The following is an 18459-nucleotide window of genomic DNA, read 5'->3' on the forward strand; positions in this document are numbered from 1 at the left end:
AGCATGACTTTCTTTTTTTTTTGAGACGGAGGCTCGCCCTGTTGCCCAGGCTGGCATGCAGTGGCGTGATCTCGGGTCACTGCAACCTCTGCCTCCCGGATTCAAGCGATCCCCCTGCCTCAGCCTCCCGAGTAGCTGGGACTACAGGCATACACCACCACACCCGGCTGGTTTTTGTGTTTTTAGTAGAGACAGGGTTTCACCATGTTGGCCAGGCTTGTGTCAAACTCCTGACCTTAAGTGATCTGCCTGCCTGGGCCTTCCAATATGCCGTGATTACAGGTGTGAGCCACCACACCTGGCCTACTATGACCTTGAACAGCTTTTTTCCCTTGGAGTTGGCAGTCAGCTTTGTTTTTGTCATTTGCAAAATTCTCTTCCTATCAGTATTTTTTCCTATACCTTCAACTTATTTTCCACTCACTACAATTCTGCATGCTTTCAAACCCTTTAAGTAAACTACTAGTTTCTTTTTCCTCCCACCTAGAACCCTTTTTAATGTCCTTGTGCTCTAGGATGGACTAGTTCCTCTGTAGGGCTCCTGCATAGCCGGTATCCTAGGACTTCCCTTCTGCTGTCTCCTCTGTCTGTATTGGAGCCTTCTTTGGTCCCATGTATTCTTCTTTTTGGGTTTACTCCCTCGTTTAGTGTGGTACATTATCCAGAAGCATCCTGGGAGAGCCTCTCAACTTTAACTTCCAATTCTCTAGGAAGTTTTTGTTTAGATTGCCATATTATGAGTGAGGTACTAAAAAACTGTGAGCAAGTCTATGTGCCTGTGTGGGATTGTTGACTTTTTTTAATTTTTAAAATTTTTATAATTATTTATTTATTTATTTTTGAGACAGAGTCTTGCTCTGTCACCTAGGCTGGAGTGCAGTGGCATGATCTCGGCTCATTGCAGCCTCCACCATCCAGGTTCAAGTGATTCTCCTGCATTAGCCTCCGGAGTAGCTGGGACTACAGGCACCCACCACCACACCTGGCTAATTTTTGTATTTTTGTAGAGACAGGGTTTCACTGTGTTGGCCAGGCTGGTCTCAAACTCCTGAGCTCAGGTGGTCCACCTGCCTCAGCCTCCCAGAGTGCTAGGATTATAGGCATGAGCCACTGCGCCCGCCTTCTTGTTGACCATTTAACTTTTCTGTCAGGAACAGGACTAGCAGATTTAATTTGGGCAACCTCCTAATGTGATTGTTATAGGTCTTCTCTGGCATGTTAGATTTCTCTAGAAAGGATCTGGCAATCTCCACCCACGAGGGTCTAAGCCTGGCTGCCCGAGAATGAGTACAAGAAAGGGGCTGGATATTTACATGATATTTAGAATTTAATTGACATAAGAATATTTACATGATATTTAGAATTTAATTGACATTTTCAGAATTTGCACTTTTCCTGTTTTTTGATTCTGGTAACAGTTTTCCCAGAGAATAGGTTTAGTATTTTCCGGGGAGGTAAGAGAGAGGACTTAGTTCTCTGATTTCATTCATCTCCCTCACCACTATCTTTTGAGGGGATTGTTACTTTTCGCTTTTTGGTGACTCTATAAGGGTGACTTGGCTTGCTTGTGGTCAGTATCTCCCTTTTGCAAGTCCTTTTTTTTCTAACCTTTTTTTTTACCTTCCTATACTGGGCAAATGTCTAAGTTAGTAACAATCTATTCCAGTTGTCAGGCTGGCAGTTCCCCAAGGATACATGTACAAAGCTCCTTCTATCCCATGGAGGACTCCCAGAGAGTGGGAGGATTGATGTCCTCTCTTAGCTGGAAGGGAGGTGAGCCTACTAAGGAAAGAAACAGCCAGTGCAGGAATTGTTCTGCCAGTTATTTGTGTAGGAAGAAAAGATTGTTAAGAGTTACCTGGGAGAGGAGAGATATACACAGTTAGGGATACTATGGCATTGAGTGTTTACTGTGAGCAATGTCTCACATTCCTGGTTCTTTCAAAGAACTTTTTTTTATAACTTGTTCTGTTTATTTCTAGGTGACTCCATTTGGCCTTACGCTAAACTTCCTCACATTCTTCACGGGCGTGGTTGACTTTATGCACCTGGATCCCAAGAAAGCTGGAACATATTTCTCAAATCAGGCAGTAAGAAATGTTGAGCCTATATTTTCTTGATTCCAGTTGTGGTCCATTTGCTGTCCAGTATCACAGCTAGCTACAGGGAGGTCCTAGGACTGCATGCATATGGGTGTGCAGAGAGGAGATGAGAGGAATAATGAAAAGTGTTACGGAGGCCAGGTGCAGTGGCTCATGCTTGTAATCCCAACACTTTAGGAGGTGAGGTGGGCGGATCACTTAAGGTCAGGAGTTCAAGACTAGCCTGGCCAACATGGTGAAACCCCATCTCTACTAAAAATACAAAAATTAGCCAGGCGTGGTGGCGCATGCCTGTAGTCCCAGCTACTCAGGAAGGTGAGGCAGGAGAATCGCTTGAACCCGGGAGGCCAAGGTTGCAGTGAGCTGAGATCGTGCCACTGCACTCCAGCTTAGACAACAGAGCGAGACTCCATCTCAAAAAAAAAAAAAAAAAAAAAGTGTTATGGAAGGAAAGTAAGAAACTCTCAGTGGCTGAACTGAAATTAGAGAAGGAGCAGGTGGAGAAGAAGGCAACTTTCAGTTTTTACTTCATAGTCTTCCATATAGTTTGATTTTTTTTCCTTTGGTAGTAGTAGTTTTTTTGTTTTTATAATTTAAAGTAGTTTAGAAGAATATTTAACATAGGAGAATAAGATACATTTAAACAGCAAAAGGTGATTTTAAAAGTTGTATAGTATAGATCCAACTTTGAAAAAAATTTTAAAAAGTACCTCTGGTTAAAATACTGGAATATTATGCAATCAGGTGTTAATAGTGATGAATTCTGGGTGATTTTTCTTTTCTTTTCTTTTCTTTTTTTTTTCTTTTTTTTTTAAGACAGGGTCTTACTCTGTCACCCAGGCTGGAGTGCAGTGGCGCAAACACGGCTCACTGCAGCTTCAATCTCCTGGACTCAATTGATCTCCCACCTTAGTCCTCAGAGTAGCTGGGACCACAGATGTGTGCCACAATGCCTGGCTAGTTAAAAAAAAAAAATTTTTTTAGGCCAGGTGTGGTGGCTCTCGCCTATAATCCCAGCACTTTGGTAGGCCGAGGCGGGAGGATCACAAGGTCAGGAGTTCAAAACCAGCCTGGCCAGCATGGTGAAACCCCATCTCTACTAAAAATAAAAAAAATTAGCCAGACCTGGTGGTACATGCCTGTAGTCCCAGCTACTCGGGAGACTGAGGCAGGAGAATCGCTTGAACCCAGGAGGCAGAGGTTGCAGTGAGCCGAGATTGTGCCACTGCACTCCAGCCTGAGCGACAGAGTGAGACTCTGTCTTTAAAAAAAAAAAAAAAAAAAAAAAAAAAAATTTTACAGGCGAGGTCTCGCCATGTTGCCCAGACTGGTTTTGAACTCCGGGGCTCAAGGAGTCCCCCAACCTTGGCCTCCCAAAGTGCAGGGATTACAGGCATGAGCCACAGCCCTGGCTCCGCTCGTATTTAAATATTCAAATTTCCTACAATGAACATGGATATTTGGGAAGAAAATCCTAATATATGTTATTCAGAATTTTTTAGAATTCTAAAATGATTTCTTACTTTTCTTTTTTTAAATAGTAATGTGTGCTATAGATAATTTATTTATTTATTTATTTTTTGAGACAAGGTCACACACTATTGCCCAGAGTGGAGTACAATGGCACAATCACGGTTAATTGCAACCTCAACCTCCTGGGTTCAGGCGATCCTCCCACCTCAGCCTCCTGAGTAGCTGGGACTACGGATGCATGCCACCACGCCCAGCTAATTTTTGCTATGTTTTATAGAGATGGGGTCTCGCTGTGTTGCTCAGGCTGGTCTTAAACACCTGGGCTCAAATGATCCTCCTGCCTAGGCCTCCTAAAGTGCTGGGATTTTAGGCTTCAGCCACTACAACTAGCTGAGAATTTTTTTTTTAAGTGAAACTAGGATTTTCTACTACCTAGTGGTAATACTGTTAATATTTTCCTAAACCTCTTTTTAGTAATTTTTTTCACCCTATAAGCATTTGTGTATAGAGTTGAGACATTTTACATCTTTTAATGTTGTGATGAGATCAGGCTTTTTCTGTTAGTTTCAGAGGAGCCTTGGATGTAGTGACACCAGTACATGGTTTCTGTTGTATTACAGATACATCAGCTCCTTGGTGTTGAGGGGACACCTGGTATATAGTTTTCTGGCCTTGAGTAAACTTTTTGGCTAATTTTTATTTATTTATTTTATTATTATTTTTTGAGACAGGGTCTCACTCTGTCACCCAGGCTGGAGTGCAGTGGCACGATCATCACTCACTGCAGCCTTGACCTCCTGGGCTCACTCAGGTGATTCTCCTGCCTCAGCCTCCCAAAGTGGTGCACGCCACCATGCTTGGCTAACTTTTTTTTTTTTTTTTTTGAGACTGAGTCTTACTTCGTCACCCAGGCTGGAGTGCAGTGGCACAGTGTTGGCTCACTGCAACCTCTGCCTCCCCATTTTAAGTGATTCTTGTGCCTCAGCCTCCTGAGTAGCTGGAATTACAGGTACATACCACCATGCCCGGCTAATTTTTTTTTTGAGATGGAGTCTTGCTCTGTCGCCCAGGCTGGAGTGCAGTGGCGCGATCTCGGCTCACTGTAGTCTCCGCCTCTTGGGTTCAAGCGATTCTCCTGCTTCAGCCTCCTGAGTAGCTGGGATTACAGGTGTGTGCCACCACACCCAGCTAATTTTTTGTATTTTTAGTAGAGACGGGGTTTCACTGTGTTAGCCAGGATGGCCTTGATCTCCTGACCTCGTGATCTGCCTGCTGCCTGCCTCGGCCTCCCAAAGAGCTGGGATTACAGGCATCAGCCACCGCTTCCAGCCTAACTTTTTTTTATTAAAACTAGAGATGAGGTTTCACCATGTTGGCTGGGCTGTCTCAGACTCCTGATCTCAAGTGATCTGCCCACCTCAGACTCCCAAAGTGCTGGGATTACAGGCGTGAGCCATGATCCCCAGCCTATTTTTGTATTTTTTGTTGAGACAGGGTTTCACTATGTGCGCAGGCTGGTCTCTAACTCCTGAGCTCAAGTGATCCACCTGCCTTGGTGTCCCAAAGTGCTGGGATTACCAGTGTGAGCCACCCATACCTGGCTTGAGTAAGCTTTGATTTAGTCATACATAGTCCCTATGGGACATTTTGATTTTTCTGCATGCTGCTTGAGTATGGAAGCCAGTTTGAGTACTTACATACTAAGGATGTGAGTACTCACATACCTGGTTAGCATGTGGAAAGGCTTGATGCCTGGAAGGTCTGCTCTAGGGTGCTCCTGTGTGCCTCCTCCTGCTCACCCTGCCCTTCCTTTTGTCTAGGTGAGGGCCTGCATCCTTTGCGTCCATCCTCGAACCAGAGTTGTGCGCCTGAGCCTGCGCCCCATCTTCCTACAGCCTGGACGCCCACTCACCCGACTCTCTTGCCAGAACCTTGGAGCAGTGCTGGATGATGTTCCTGTCCAGGGTTTTTTCAAAAAGGCTGGGGCCACCTTTAGGCTGAAGGATGGGGTTCTGGCCTATGCCCGGGTAAGGAGGCCTCTTTGTTTGGTCAGGGATCTTATCACTGGAAGGACTTCTGGAGCACAGGGGGCCATTTCTGCTTCTTTCACTCCTTGATGCTAGTTTAAAATTTTTGGATATTGTAGTTCTAATTCCTGTTCATAGTGATTAGAACAATGTCTATTGACTGTATTAGGATGCCTTAGAACCAGCTTGCCATATCTGATACTTGGTTAATAGTTAAGTATAAGGATGAGTTAGGATCCAGACCAGGGCCCAGCAGAGTTTTTCTTAAAGGGCTATGTCATAAATACTTTAGGCTGTGGGCCCTGTGGTCTCTGTCCTAATTGTTCAACGCTGCTGTTATGGCGTAAATGAACAGATGGCTGTATTCCAATACAACTTCTATTTACAAAAACAGGCACTAGGCACAGTTGACTGACCTGTGTTCTGGACTTTCCCTGACCTTGCTGAAATTCTGTGATGATAAAGAGCAGTTTTTTAGTGTGAAGAATTGCTTAACCAGGCAATCAAAGTACTGTTTTTATGGTACATGATAAGTGTTGAGTCCTCTCTATGGGCTGTAAGGTCTCATTGGCTCAGACCTGTTGTCCCTGGCTTATCCTCAATCACTTGGTACTTTGCAGCTCAGCCATCTCTCTGATTCTAAGAACGTCTTCAATCCTGAGGCCTTCAAGCCAGGGAACACTCACAAGTGTAGAATTATTGACTACAGCCAAATGGATGAACTGGCCTTGCTCTCTCTACGAACGTAAGTCTGTCATTAACAGTTAGGGGTGTAGAGATGTGCACCTGTACATGTTCATATTCCGTTTCTCCTGGCTGTGCTTGGGAAGGGTTTTCTTTCTTGCCAGCATGACTGTGGTAGCCCTGAATTTTAGGCAACCTCTGCCTTAGTTTATTTAATTCTGTGTTTTCTCCTTGTCCTAGGTCTATTATTGAAGCTCAGTACCTTAGATATCATGACATCGAACCTGGGGCAGTGGTAAAGGTAAGACCTCAAGCATATAATTAGGTACTCCCTCACCATCAGGCGTTCTTTAGTTCACGCACAGGTGACTGTCAGCCCGTTAGTCCTCATGTTAACACATTGAATGTCATGTTCCTTGCTTCTGCCTGCTGACTAGAATTTCTTTCTCTTTCTTTGGGTAACTCATAGTTAATTTCAAGGTAAGATCTTACTAGCACCACCCAGCTACACAAAGGCAGTAGATCATAAATCCTGAGATTTGGGATTTGATGGTGGTTAGTAGACCTGATCAAAAGTTAGTCCTGTGATTATTGATCTACCTGGGATATTAGTGAGAAGCCAGTTCCAGGTACCTGTCCTGTCCGACCATTTGGCTCTAATCGAGCAGCTCCCTTTATATGTAGAGTTTATTCCTTAGGAGACCTTGACATAGTCCCTTCCTTTGGGGAATGTATTTTAAGGCACACAGAAAGCACATGCTCACACAGAAAGATGTGAAGGCTCCCATAAATAAAGCTGACAGAATAATCCAGCTCAGTGTGGGGTGTGTGCTTCACCCATGTGCCATCTGGAATAACAGGCACAGTTAGCCCAGGAAGTTGGCTGTGAAGGGGAGGTGTGACATGCCTTGTTGTAAGAGGTGGGGGAAAGGCCATTCTTGAGACATTGTGGCAGCTTATCTTTGGATTCTCTAGGGCACAGTGCTAACCATAAAGTCATATGGGATGCTGGTGAAGGTGGGCGAGCAGATGAGGGGCCTGGTACCTCCCATGCACCTGGCTGACATCCTGATGAAGAATCCGGAGAAGAAGTACCACATCGGGGATGAGGTCAAGTGCCGGGTGAGCCTCCTGAAAGGTCTCTTGGGGTTTTGGCTAGATGGGAAGAAAGCAGTTCTCAACTGAAGTTTCTGCCTTTTTCCACAAAGTGAGTGTGTAATGTCTGTAGTGTGTCTTTTGCTGTACCTGGCATTGGAAAGAGAAAAGTGAGTCCCCGTTTTGTGTAGTATAATTGGGAGTTAAAATATTCATACGTGACGAGAGAGCAAGCCAGCCTGTGATCTTTTGCCATGTGGCTTGGTGCAGGTTGTGTGCTGTGGTCACACCTGAGAAAGGGGAGGTGAGGGTGGGCTGGAGCAGCCAGAATTGTTGACGTTATCAGTAGCGACTGCCACGAACAGGACTGCCACGAACGGTATTCTGTGCCAGTTTCTATGCTAGGCATGTGACAAGCATTATTTCATTTAATACTTGAAACAACCATAACAATTAAGCACTATTATCTTCATTTTGCGGGTGGGGAAATTAAAGCTTAGGAAAGCCAACCGTCTTGCCCAGAGTCACACAGCTAATACATGGCAGAATCAGTTTTCAAATTCAGCTCTGTATGACAATAGTGTTTTCTAGATTTCTGGCAGAGGTGGAACTTGAAAGGATAGGTAGGATTTGGAAGGTTGGGGAGAGCAAAGGTTGTGTTCCAGGCACAGAAATAGCCCTGGCAAAGCTGCCAAAACATGGGTGATTTATGACAAAGGCTCGAATCCGAAGCAAAGCTTCATAGGGTTGTGAAGATTCAACATGATGATGCACACAAGAGTGCTCCACGGGCAGGCACTCAGCATGTTAGATTTTCCTGTATTCAGTTTATCTCATCGTTATTGACTCAGCAGAGGTAATGATTGCCCACTGGTGCAAAATTTTACAGTAGTGGGATCAAGGGTTAAAAATAGTTTTTCTGTCTTTAAGGAGATGACCTTCTGAGGGGGTGAAAGACAGTTGCATCTCCATCTTATTTCATAGCTAATAAACGGCAGTACTAAGGTGGTAAATTGGTTCATCATTGGTTCTGTTAGACTAGATGCAAAGCCCACTAGGAAGGAGCCAAGATGGTGTAGAAGTTAGTGTAACCAAGACTCCATAGAGGTGCTGTAAGATAATTAATGTTGCTTCCTGGTCAGGAGAGGATAGTTTGCAGCAATTTATGGGAGGAATTACATTTGAAATAGTGATTTGTATGCTCCAGATTGTCATACAGCAGGAAGAATCTGCCACTGAGATGATTAGAGGAAAAGCTATAGCAGGTTCTTGGGGAATGGCCCCGTGGCTTTTGGGTTTAAGAGGTTGCAGAGGCCGGGCGCGGTGGCTCACGCCTGTAATCCCAGCACTTTGGGAGGCCGAGGCGGGCGGATCACGAGGTCAGGAGATCGAGACCATCCTGGCTAACATGGTGAAACCCCATCTCTACTAAAAATACAAAAAATTAGCCGGGCGTGGTGGCGGGCGCCTGTAGTCCCAGCTACTCGGGAGGCTGAGGCAGGAGAATGGCGTGAATCCGGGAGGCGGAGCTTGCAGTGAGCTGAGATTGCGCCACTGCACTCCAGCCTGGGCGACAGAGCCAGACTCCGTCTCAAAAAAAAAAAAAAAAAAAAAAGAGGTTGCAGAGACCAGCTCAGTGGCTCTCATGATAACAGATAACTTGATGACAGCCTGTGTCCCTCCCCTAGGTTTTGCTTTGTGACCCTGAAGCCAAGAAGCTGATGATGACCCTGAAAAAAACCCTGATTGAGTCCAAACTACCTGTCATTACCTGCTATGCCGATGCCAAGCCTGGTCTGCAGACACATGGCTTCATCATCAGGGTCAAGGACTATGGCTGCATTGTGAAGTTCTACAACAATGTGCAGGGACTGGTGCCCAAGCATGAGCTCAGTACTGAGTATATCCCTGACCCGGAGAGAGTTTTTTACACTGGCCAGGTAACCCTTCCCCTAGACAGGTCCCCTTTACCCTTGGTGACCCCACAAACACAAATATGAAGGAGCAGTAAGTAGTGGGGCTGCCTTTAGGAGGCTGAGGAAGAGAGCACATGGGGCAGTGGGTGTGAGCCGGCTAAATGGAGGAGACGGGGAACAGAACAGAGAGAAAGCCTCAGCGGGGTTCAGCAGAAGCTGGCAAGCTGATGGATCGCAGGCGCGCATGGAAGAGGTCAGTCTTTACTTGTAATAAACCTGTGCCTCTCATATCAGAAATTGTTTTGAGGTCACTGTCACCACACGGGGGCAGTGCTGTAAAACTAGTGAGTCTTGGTATCACTAGGAAAAGCATTTTTTTATTCCTTTAAACAACTTTAAACAGATAGATAATAATTGTACATATTTATGGGGTACAGTGTGATATTTCTTTTTTCTTTTCCTCTTTTTTTTTGAGACAGAGTTTCCCTCTGTCACGCAGGCTGGAGTGCAATGGCGTGATCTCAGCTCACTGCAACCTCCACCTCCCAGGCTCAAGTGATTCTTGTGCTTCAGCCACCCAAGTAGCTGGGACTACAGGCATGTGCCGGCATGCCCGGCTAATTTTTGTATTTTTAGTAGAGATGGGATTTTGCCATGTTGGCCAGGCTGGTCTCGAACTCCTGGCTTCAAGTGATCAGCCCGCCTTGGCCTTTCAAAGTGCTGGAATTACAGGCCTGAGCCACTAAGCCTGGCCACCATGTGATATTTCAATACATGCTTACAATGTGTAACAATCAAACCAGGGTAATTAGCATCTCCATCACCTGAAAAAGAAAAATAATTTTTAAGACTTGGATTGTACAAAAAAAGTTACTTATGTCTTCCGTTTATCCCAAAGGCTGCCCTGGGGGATTGTGTAGCTCTCAGTGCATTTCTTCTTTTCACTGCCTCCTGATCTGATCCAAAGGCTCGGTGGATCTCTCAAGGCCTCTGCAGCAGTAGTGGAGGGCACGTTGCAGGGCCTGCAAGGCTTGCTCGGAGGAGTTGGCCAAGCCTGTGTGGTTTCTTGCCAGGTGGTGAAGGTTGTCGTGTTGAACTGTGAGCCATCCAAAGAGAGGATGCTCTTATCCTTCAAGCTGTCGAGTGATCCAGAGCCAAAGAAAGAGCCTGCAGGACACAGTCAGAAGAAAGGAAAAGCCATTAACATTGGGCAGGTACGTGGACTTCTCTGGACAAGCTATTTTATGTTACAGTGGCAGAGAGCAGGGAACCACTAACACATGGCATATTGGAACCCACGAAGCGGAAAGATAGAGGTAGCTAGATAAGATTTTGGGGCTAGAGGGGTTCATACGCATTCCTTCCTGTGTGTCAGAACAAATGGAAGCTGTCCATGAAAGTCCTGTTACAGTAAGGCTTTTCAGCAGTGGGCTGCTGACCTCTTTCCTCTCGGGTCCCTAGGGCCAGCCTGCAGTTCTGGCTTTCCTGGGGCTCCGTGGAGGGACTTGAGAGAGGAGTGCGATGGGTCCACCCATGAGTCCTGGTGAATGTGCACGTACATGCATGCTGGGTGGTTGGGGTGGTGGGTGGGGTTTGGAAGAAAGCTGCCTCTTAGAGATCCTTGGTGCCGGAGTTTAATGCCTCCAAGCCCTGCCTGATCCAGACCAGGTTTTTCTCTGTTCATGACAAGTGCTATTTTTGTCTTTCTCTTTCCTGGGTAGTTGGTAGATGTGAAGGTTTTAGAGAAGACCAAAGATGGGCTGGAGGTGGCTGTCCTGCCCCACAACATCCGTGCTTTCCTCCCCACATCTCATCTGTCGGACCACGTTGCCAACGGCCCATTGTTACATCACTGGCTCCAGGCAGGTGACATCCTTCACCGAGTCCTGTGTCTGAGCCAGAGCGAGGGGCGTGTTGTATCCTTGACTGGTATCTGTGCAGCAGAGGAAGGTGGGGGCCATGGGTGCTTGGATGGGAAATTCTGGGGAAATTAGACAGCTATTTGACCTCAGAAATATCTCCACAAAACCAAACCAGTGATGAAGCCTGTGCTATGGAAAGTAAGAGGAGGCCTGAGTAAGTGCTGCCAGCAGATGCCGGTGGTCAGGGCGGAGTAGCCTGAAAGGTTGCAGAGAGGGGGACTCTCGGAGGCTGGAGGAGGAGGCCCAGTGGGGTGCTTGGGAGCACATCTAGTTTTCTTGGGGCTTTCAGTGCCTGCCCCTTGGGTTAGAACCAATAATAAGGTGGCTTCTGTCCCCCTTTCCTCTTTTTTTTTTTTCCCCTATGCGTTCTCCCCTCGGGGCTATAGGCTCAGGAATATTCCCTTTGGTCTTTGCATGGGTGCTTTGAAGGAGCTTCTCACAGAATGTAAAGTTCATTCTCCTGGGAGTAAAAATGGGCAGAGGAGGGAAAATGAGTTCATCAGTGTGAAGAGGGAGTAGTGGAGGATTGTGTGATGGCTGATCCAGCTGCCAGACCAGGGGGATGAGCCATCCCTTTTTGGTGTCCTCTAGTAATCTGCAGATTAGTGAATCGGGAATGGAATGAAACCGTGATTCTCAGCTGTAGTGTGCAGTTGGGCCATGCAGATGGCTGGGCCACACCAAAGTTTCTAATTCAGTAGGTCTAGGTGGTGCTTGAGAACTTGCATTTCTCCTAAGTTTCTCCTAAGAATCTCTGTAGGAGCAGAGATCAGCCTGCAGTTCTGTCTTTCTCTGTGGAGAAAGGAGATGGGAGAGATGGACATTTCATCTGCCCTTTCTGGAACATTCCTTGATGAAGTACCACTAGCTTCTTTGCAGGAAGCCAGCGTTGGTCTCCACAGTAGAAGGTGGCCAGGATCCCAAGAACTTCTCAGAAATCCATGCTGGAATGCTGCTCACTGGTTTTGTGAAGAGCATCAAGGACTATGGCGTGTTCATCCAGTTCCCCTCAGGTCTTAGCGGACTGGCCCCAAAAGCTGTAAGTTCAACTCCGTGTACAAGGGCTTTGAGGAGAGATATAAGGTCACAGAACCTGAGGGCGGGTGGGGAGGAGTAGGATACTTTATTCTTTTTTTTTTTTTTGAGACAGTCTTGTTCTGTCGCCCAGGCAGGCTTGCAGTGGTGTGATCTCTGCTCGCTGTAACCTCCGTCTCCTGGGTTCAAGCGATTTTCCTGCTTCTGCCTTCCAAGTAGCTGGGATTACAGGTGCCCACCAACATGCCCGGCTTTTTTTTTTTTTTTTTGAGTAGTAGAGACAGAGTTTTACCATGTTGGCCAGGCTGGTCTTGAACTCCTGACCTTAAGTGATCCACCTGCCTTGGCCTCCCAAAGTGCTGCGATTACAGGTGTGAGCCACCGCACCTGGCCAAGGATACTTCACTCTTTTGAAAGATTTTCTGGGGTACCTCTTAAGGTGTGTGTGACATAAAGGCACCTGGGAGGGGTGAGTGCAGCTGAGCTTTTGGCCCATGTTCCTCTTGCCCAGCTGTGTGACCATCTGGAGGAAGGGACACCTTTCCCACTCCACACTACACATTGAAGGCCTTAGTCTCCAGTGTGAAGATGACTGCACTTGTTTTTATTCTCTCAGCACATTTAGACAGGGAAATTGATCATCCTGAGCTACTGAGTACAGGTTTTGCAGACTTCTGAGGTTTTTGAGGTGTTAAGGGACCAGAATGTCCTTGAAATTATTACCTCCCCCACCCCCATGTCATTGAGTCCTGCACTTTCAGTTGGGAACAATCCCAGCAGTCCCCTAGCAGAGCCTCCTGGTGTGCCTGGCATGTCAGCCGAGGCCTATTGAGGGGATGGGACTCACCAAAGTCATGGAAGACAGCGAGCAAATGGCATGCAGCTGATTGCTGCTGCAGATCATTCATCAGTATTTCTTCCCCTCTGTAGGCCTGTCTCCCTCGTGTTTTGCCTGGGAAAATCTCATTTGCATCCCCTGCCAGAAACATTTTAAAAATGGGGGCAGAGGGGAGGGCCCCAGAAACAAGCCCAGTGAGGGGCAGAGGGTTCCCGTGGGTTGTTAGGGGTGAGGACAGCCCTGGTGTCTGCCTGGCTTGCTGTGAATGTGCCTTCTTGACTGGGTGCCCTCTCCTGGAGGCTCTGTTTTTTTTGTTGTTGTTTGTTTTTGTTTGTTTTTTTTTTTTTTTTGAGATGGAGTCTCACTCTGTCGCCCAGGCTGGAGTGCAGTGGCGCAATCTCGGCTTACTGCAACCTCTGCCTCCCGGATTCAAGTGATTCTCCTGCCCCTGCCTCCCGAGTAGCTGGAATTGCAGGTGCATGCCACCACTCCTGGCTAATTTTTGTATTTTTAGTAGAGTCAGGGTTTCACCATGTTGGTCAGGCTGGTCTGGAACTCCTGACCTCATGATCTGCCCGCCTCGGCCTCCCGAAGTGCTGGGATTACAGGCGTGAGCCACTGCTCCCAGCCAGTCCGGAGGCTCTGTTTTTATGGAAGGGAAGTAGAGCTGTGTTCAGAGAGGGCTTGGGGGAGCTTCCTGGGCCCCATTTCCCCCCCACTCACGTACCCCTTTCCAGGGACATCAAGTGGGTTGTCTTAATGAAGACCTTTCCTCTTCTCATCTCCTGCCTGTTCTTCTGTTCAGATCATGAGTGACAAATTTGTGACCTCCACAAGTGACCACTTTGTTGAGGGCCAGACAGTAGCGGCAAAGGTGACCAATGTGGATGAGGAGAAGCAGCGGATGCTGCTGTCACTGCGGCTGTCGGACTGTGGTCTGGGGGACTTGGCCATCACCAGCCTCCTCCTCCTGAATCAGTGCCTGGAGGAGCTGCAGGGTGTGCGCAGCCTTATGAGCAACCGAGGTGGGGCACCTGTGGGGCAGGGGAGGCGGGCCAGGGGTGGGAGTATGTGTTGTAAATTACACCTGTTGTTAGGTGAGTTGTTGGGCTTCCCAGAACATAAGAAAAAAAAATTTGGGTTAACTTTTTTTTTAATGGAAGTATGACCTGCATAAAGTGCACAATTTTATTATTATTATTATTATTATTATTATTATTATTGAGACCAAGTCACACTCTGTCGCCTGGGATGGAGTGTGGTGGTGCGATCTTGGCTCACTGCAACTTCCACCTCCCAGGTTCAAGCAATTCTCCTTCCTCAGCCTCCGGAGTAGCTGGGATTACAGGCATCCGCCACCATGCCTGGCTAATTTTTGTATTTTTAGAGAAGACAGGGTTTCGCCATGTTGGCCAGGCTGGTCTCGAACTCCTGACCTCAAGTGATCCACCCGCCCTGGCCTCCCAAAGTGCTGGGATTACAGGCGTGAGCCACTGCGCCCAGCCAAAGTGCACAGTTATTATGTGTGCAGCTCAATAAATGTTTATATTACACCCCTTTAAGATAAAGGTCATTACGAGCATCCTAGATGTCCCCTTCTCCCCACTGCCAGTCCAGAGTCAAAATTTCCCTTAGTTCTGTGGCTTTATATTTGCATTTGTTGTGAATTCACTCGCCTTTTCACCTTTCATTCCTTTATTCAGCAGATGAAATGGAACTGGGACCTGCCAGGCTTTGTGAGGGGTTATTATTCTGACCCTCTTAGACTTTGAACCATTGTGTGGGGTTGTTGTAACTTTAATGGAATTTCATAGCAGGAGGCTTGAGAGGGGACAGTGAAAATTCAGAAACCAAAGGAAAGCCTGTCTTCCTGGTATTTGTTGGCTACTCCCATGAATTATGGTCAGGTAGGATTATTAACAAGGGGCTTAGGTCTGTCTGCTTGTGACAAGAGTTTTCATGGATACTGAACATTTTTGCAAAAAGTGATTTTACCTTGTCAGTGGTTCCAGTGCTCCACTGTCCTCCGTGGTGATAGCACACTGCCAGAGGAAAAGAACAGTGAGAGTTCTTTCATGGTACTAATCCGTGTTTCCTTTGGATCTCTGGCAGACTCTGTGTTGATCCAGACGCTGGCCAAGATGACCCCAGGAATGTTCCTTGACCTAGTGGTGCAGGAGGTGTTGGAAGATGGCTCTGTGGTATTCAGTGGGGGTCCAGTGCCTGACCTGGTCCTGAAAGCCAGCAGATACCATCGCGCAGGTGAGTGCTTCTGTCTTACCCATTGTGGTTGGTGGGAGGACCCTTTGCCCATTGCTCCCTCTCCTGGATATAGAATTTGTAAATACTTAGGGTAGGTGAGTTGATTCGGTAGAGATTTTTGGCATGCCTATCTTGTGTGAATGCAAAGGCTTAGGTATGAATCCTTTAATTGTTACAATTGGGTAAATCTAGATTTTTATATATTAGGTTACATAAATTAAGGCCTACCTGAATTTGAACTATGGGAGGTAGACCCTTGATTTCCCTAATTATGGCCCGTATGGACCCAGGACATGTGTCCTCTTTGCTTTTTTGGATCTAAGGGGTAGCAGCTACATGTGAGAGGTGCTGCTCTCCCTTCACCCTGTTCCAGAAGGATAATCACACTGTGGTTCTGCACTGCAGGGCAGAAGGTGGAATCTGGGCAGAAAAAGAAGGTTGTTATCTTAAATGTTGATCTTTTGAAGTTGGAAGTGCACGTTTCCCTTCACCAGGACTTGGTGAATAGAAAAGCTAGAAAGGTAAGCTTGCTCCTGACTTCCATTTCCATGGTTTCACATGATGCACCCTTCAACCCCACTCCAGTTCAGGGATTCCAACTCAGATGCCTGTAGCAAGGGTAGCCCTATGTCTGGATGGATCCAGGACACCCCCGGTTTAGACCTCTTGTCCTGATGTGGTTCATAGTGCCGACTTCTGTTCTGGTTCCGGTGATAAGTTACATGGGCACTCCATCTTTAGGGCCAGACAGATAAATAGTGTGCAGAAGTGGAGCTGGCTGTGTGGGTAGGGAGTGGCTGGCCTGGGACTCTGACGAGCTGGAGAGTGCATGCCCAGCCCGCGTGGGGCTGAGACTGTTCAGTCCCGCCCAATTGTTGCCGGGTGGGAATCTGGGGCTACTGCTGCTAAATCTTTGATTTTTAAGAGAAGGCAGAATTTGGATTTTTATTTGAAATAAAAGCTGAAAATGTTGGAAACTTATTTTTTTAAAAACATCCCATGAGCCAAACAGCATGTCTGTGGGCAGTTCAGACCTCCAAGCTGTGCGTCCACACCCTCGCCTGCCTTGTCTTCTGGACACTTTTGTGTGACATAAGAATGGGTTTGAGGGAAAAATTGTTATTTTTCTCTGGGTGATGAATATATTTGGTTATTGTCTAAAGCACTTATTAGGCACCTAGTTGCACAGAGTATGGTGCAGTATAGATATAATCCTTAATTTCCAGTTGCTTACAATATTAAGAGTTCAGGACAGAGAGAGAATGGAAAGCAATACTAACCTCTCATTCAGTTTTCTAGCAGGACCCTGTACTATTTTATCACCTAAGGGAAGCTTGGGCATATAAGAGCATGAGCACAATTTGGATTTTGAGGAAAGAGAGGCTAGGTGCCTTGCACACAATAAGCTCTCAGTAATGACTCTATTCATTGCTTGGGTTGAAGAGTGATTAATTGGGGGTGGGGGAGCTGCAGGACAGATTCAGGAACCACAGTGTCTCTAAGCTGAGAGAGCTGTTAGAGGTTGCAAGGCTGTGCATCAGAATTATCTCAATAACTTGTAAAATTCAGATTTACTAGATCTAGGATAGGGCCTTGCAATTTAAATTCAAAGCAAAGCAAAAACCAAGCCAAGGTAGTTCAGAGGCAGCCCCATGAGTTTAGTGTACAGGAGAGGAAAGCTAGGTCCAGGGAGTGAAGGCTAGTCTGTTCCAGCTCAGACCAGCCTTGAGTTCCCTAGCCTTGGGACCCCAGAGGGTTTCCTCAGCCACACCCTGCCCAGTGGGGCCATGAATGAGTGACCATGCTGTGTAAGGAAAGCAGGGATGGTGGCTTTTCTCTCTTCTAGCTGAGGAAAGGCAGCGAACACCAGGCGATTGTGCAGCACTTGGAGAAGTCCTTTGCCATTGCCTCCTTGGTAGAGACGGGCCACCTGGCAGCTTTCTCCCTGACCTCTCACCTCAACGACACCTTCCGCTTTGACTCAGAGAAATTGCAGGTGGGACAGGGTGTCTCCTTAACCCTCAAGACCACAGAACCAGGAGTGACTGGCCTTCTTTTGGCTGTGGAGGGGCCGGCTGCCAAGAGGACCATGAGGCCTACCCGGAAGGACTCTGAGACAGTTGATGAGGATGAAGAAGTGGATCCAGCTCTGACTGTAGGGACCATAAAGAAGCACACCCTCTCCATCGGGGACATGGTCACAGGGACTGTCAAGTCCATTAAGCCTACCCATGTGGTTGTGACTCTGGAAGATGGCATTATTGGCTGTATCCATGCCTCCCACATTCTAGATGATGTTCCAGAGGGCACCTCTGCTACTACCAAGCTGAAGGTTGGGAAGATGGTCACTGCCCGAGTGATTGGCGGGCGAGACATGAAGACATTCAAGTATGGAGGCTCTGGGGGGTGGGCTGGCTTCGAGGGAGATTGTTGTTGTTGTGGGAGGACTGGGAAAGTAGGTGGGCTCCAAAAAGTTGCATGTAAGTCAGATTCTCTTTTAATTAACAAAAGGCATTCACCAAAGAATTATTTTGCATGATTCTTTTTTTTTTCTTTTTTTTGAGACGGAGTCTCACTCTGTTGCCCAGGCTGAAGTGCAGTGGTGTGATCTCGCCTCACTGCAAGCTCTGCCTCCTGGGTTCACACCATTCTCCTGCCTCAGCCTCCCAAGTAGCTGGGACTACAGGCACCCACCACTACGCCCGGCTAACTTTTTGTGTTTTTAATAGAGATGGGGTTTCACTGTGTTAGCCAGGATGGTCTCGACCTCCTGACCTTGTGATTTGCTCACCTCCACCTCCCAAAGTGCTGGGATTACAGTGCATGATTCTTTTTAAAAATATGGAATATATGGTGTGGTTGTTAAGAACATGGGTTTGGAGTCAGACCCGGGTTTGAATTCTAGATTAACTGTGACCATGTGGCAGTAGCTACTTAAGTCCAAATTTTATTTTCTTAATTTGTAACGTGAGAGTCATGGTAGCGACTACTTTGTAGGGCCATGGTGAAGACTGAAAGAGAGAACGTGTAGTCTGTTCTTTGCCTAGTGGGTTGCTGGCCTCAGTTACTGCGCTGTATACATCTGCAGTTGTCATTCTCCACCTC

General features: G+C 46.9%; 1 protein-coding gene across 2 annotated transcripts in view; it reads left to right on the forward strand.

Annotated features, from left to right (window-relative positions):
* The window catches only part of PDCD11 (programmed cell death 11), a 49660-nt gene that overhangs the window by 11131 nt on the left and 20070 nt on the right, over positions 1-18459 (forward strand). For both annotated transcript variants that reach the window (XM_019035123.4, XM_004050040.4), the window contains exons 8-20: positions 1983-2090; positions 5396-5602; positions 6223-6347; positions 6527-6587; positions 7262-7408; positions 9070-9321; positions 10371-10511; positions 11019-11213; positions 12088-12258; positions 13898-14117; positions 15205-15354; positions 15760-15875; positions 17201-17742. In XM_019035123.4, the coding sequence (XP_018890668.2) occupies positions 1983-2090; positions 5396-5602; positions 6223-6347; positions 6527-6587; positions 7262-7408; positions 9070-9321; positions 10371-10511; positions 11019-11213; positions 12088-12258; positions 13898-14117; positions 15205-15354; positions 15760-15875; positions 17201-17742 (2435 nt within the window). The remainder of the gene's footprint in view (positions 1-1982; positions 2091-5395; positions 5603-6222; positions 6348-6526; positions 6588-7261; positions 7409-9069; positions 9322-10370; positions 10512-11018; positions 11214-12087; positions 12259-13897; positions 14118-15204; positions 15355-15759; positions 15876-17200; positions 17743-18459) is intronic.

Source organism: Gorilla gorilla, chromosome 8 (genome assembly GCF_029281585.2).
Source record: "Gorilla gorilla gorilla isolate KB3781 chromosome 8, NHGRI_mGorGor1-v2.1_pri, whole genome shotgun sequence".
Taxonomy (NCBI): Eukaryota; Metazoa; Chordata; class Mammalia; order Primates; family Hominidae; genus Gorilla; species Gorilla gorilla.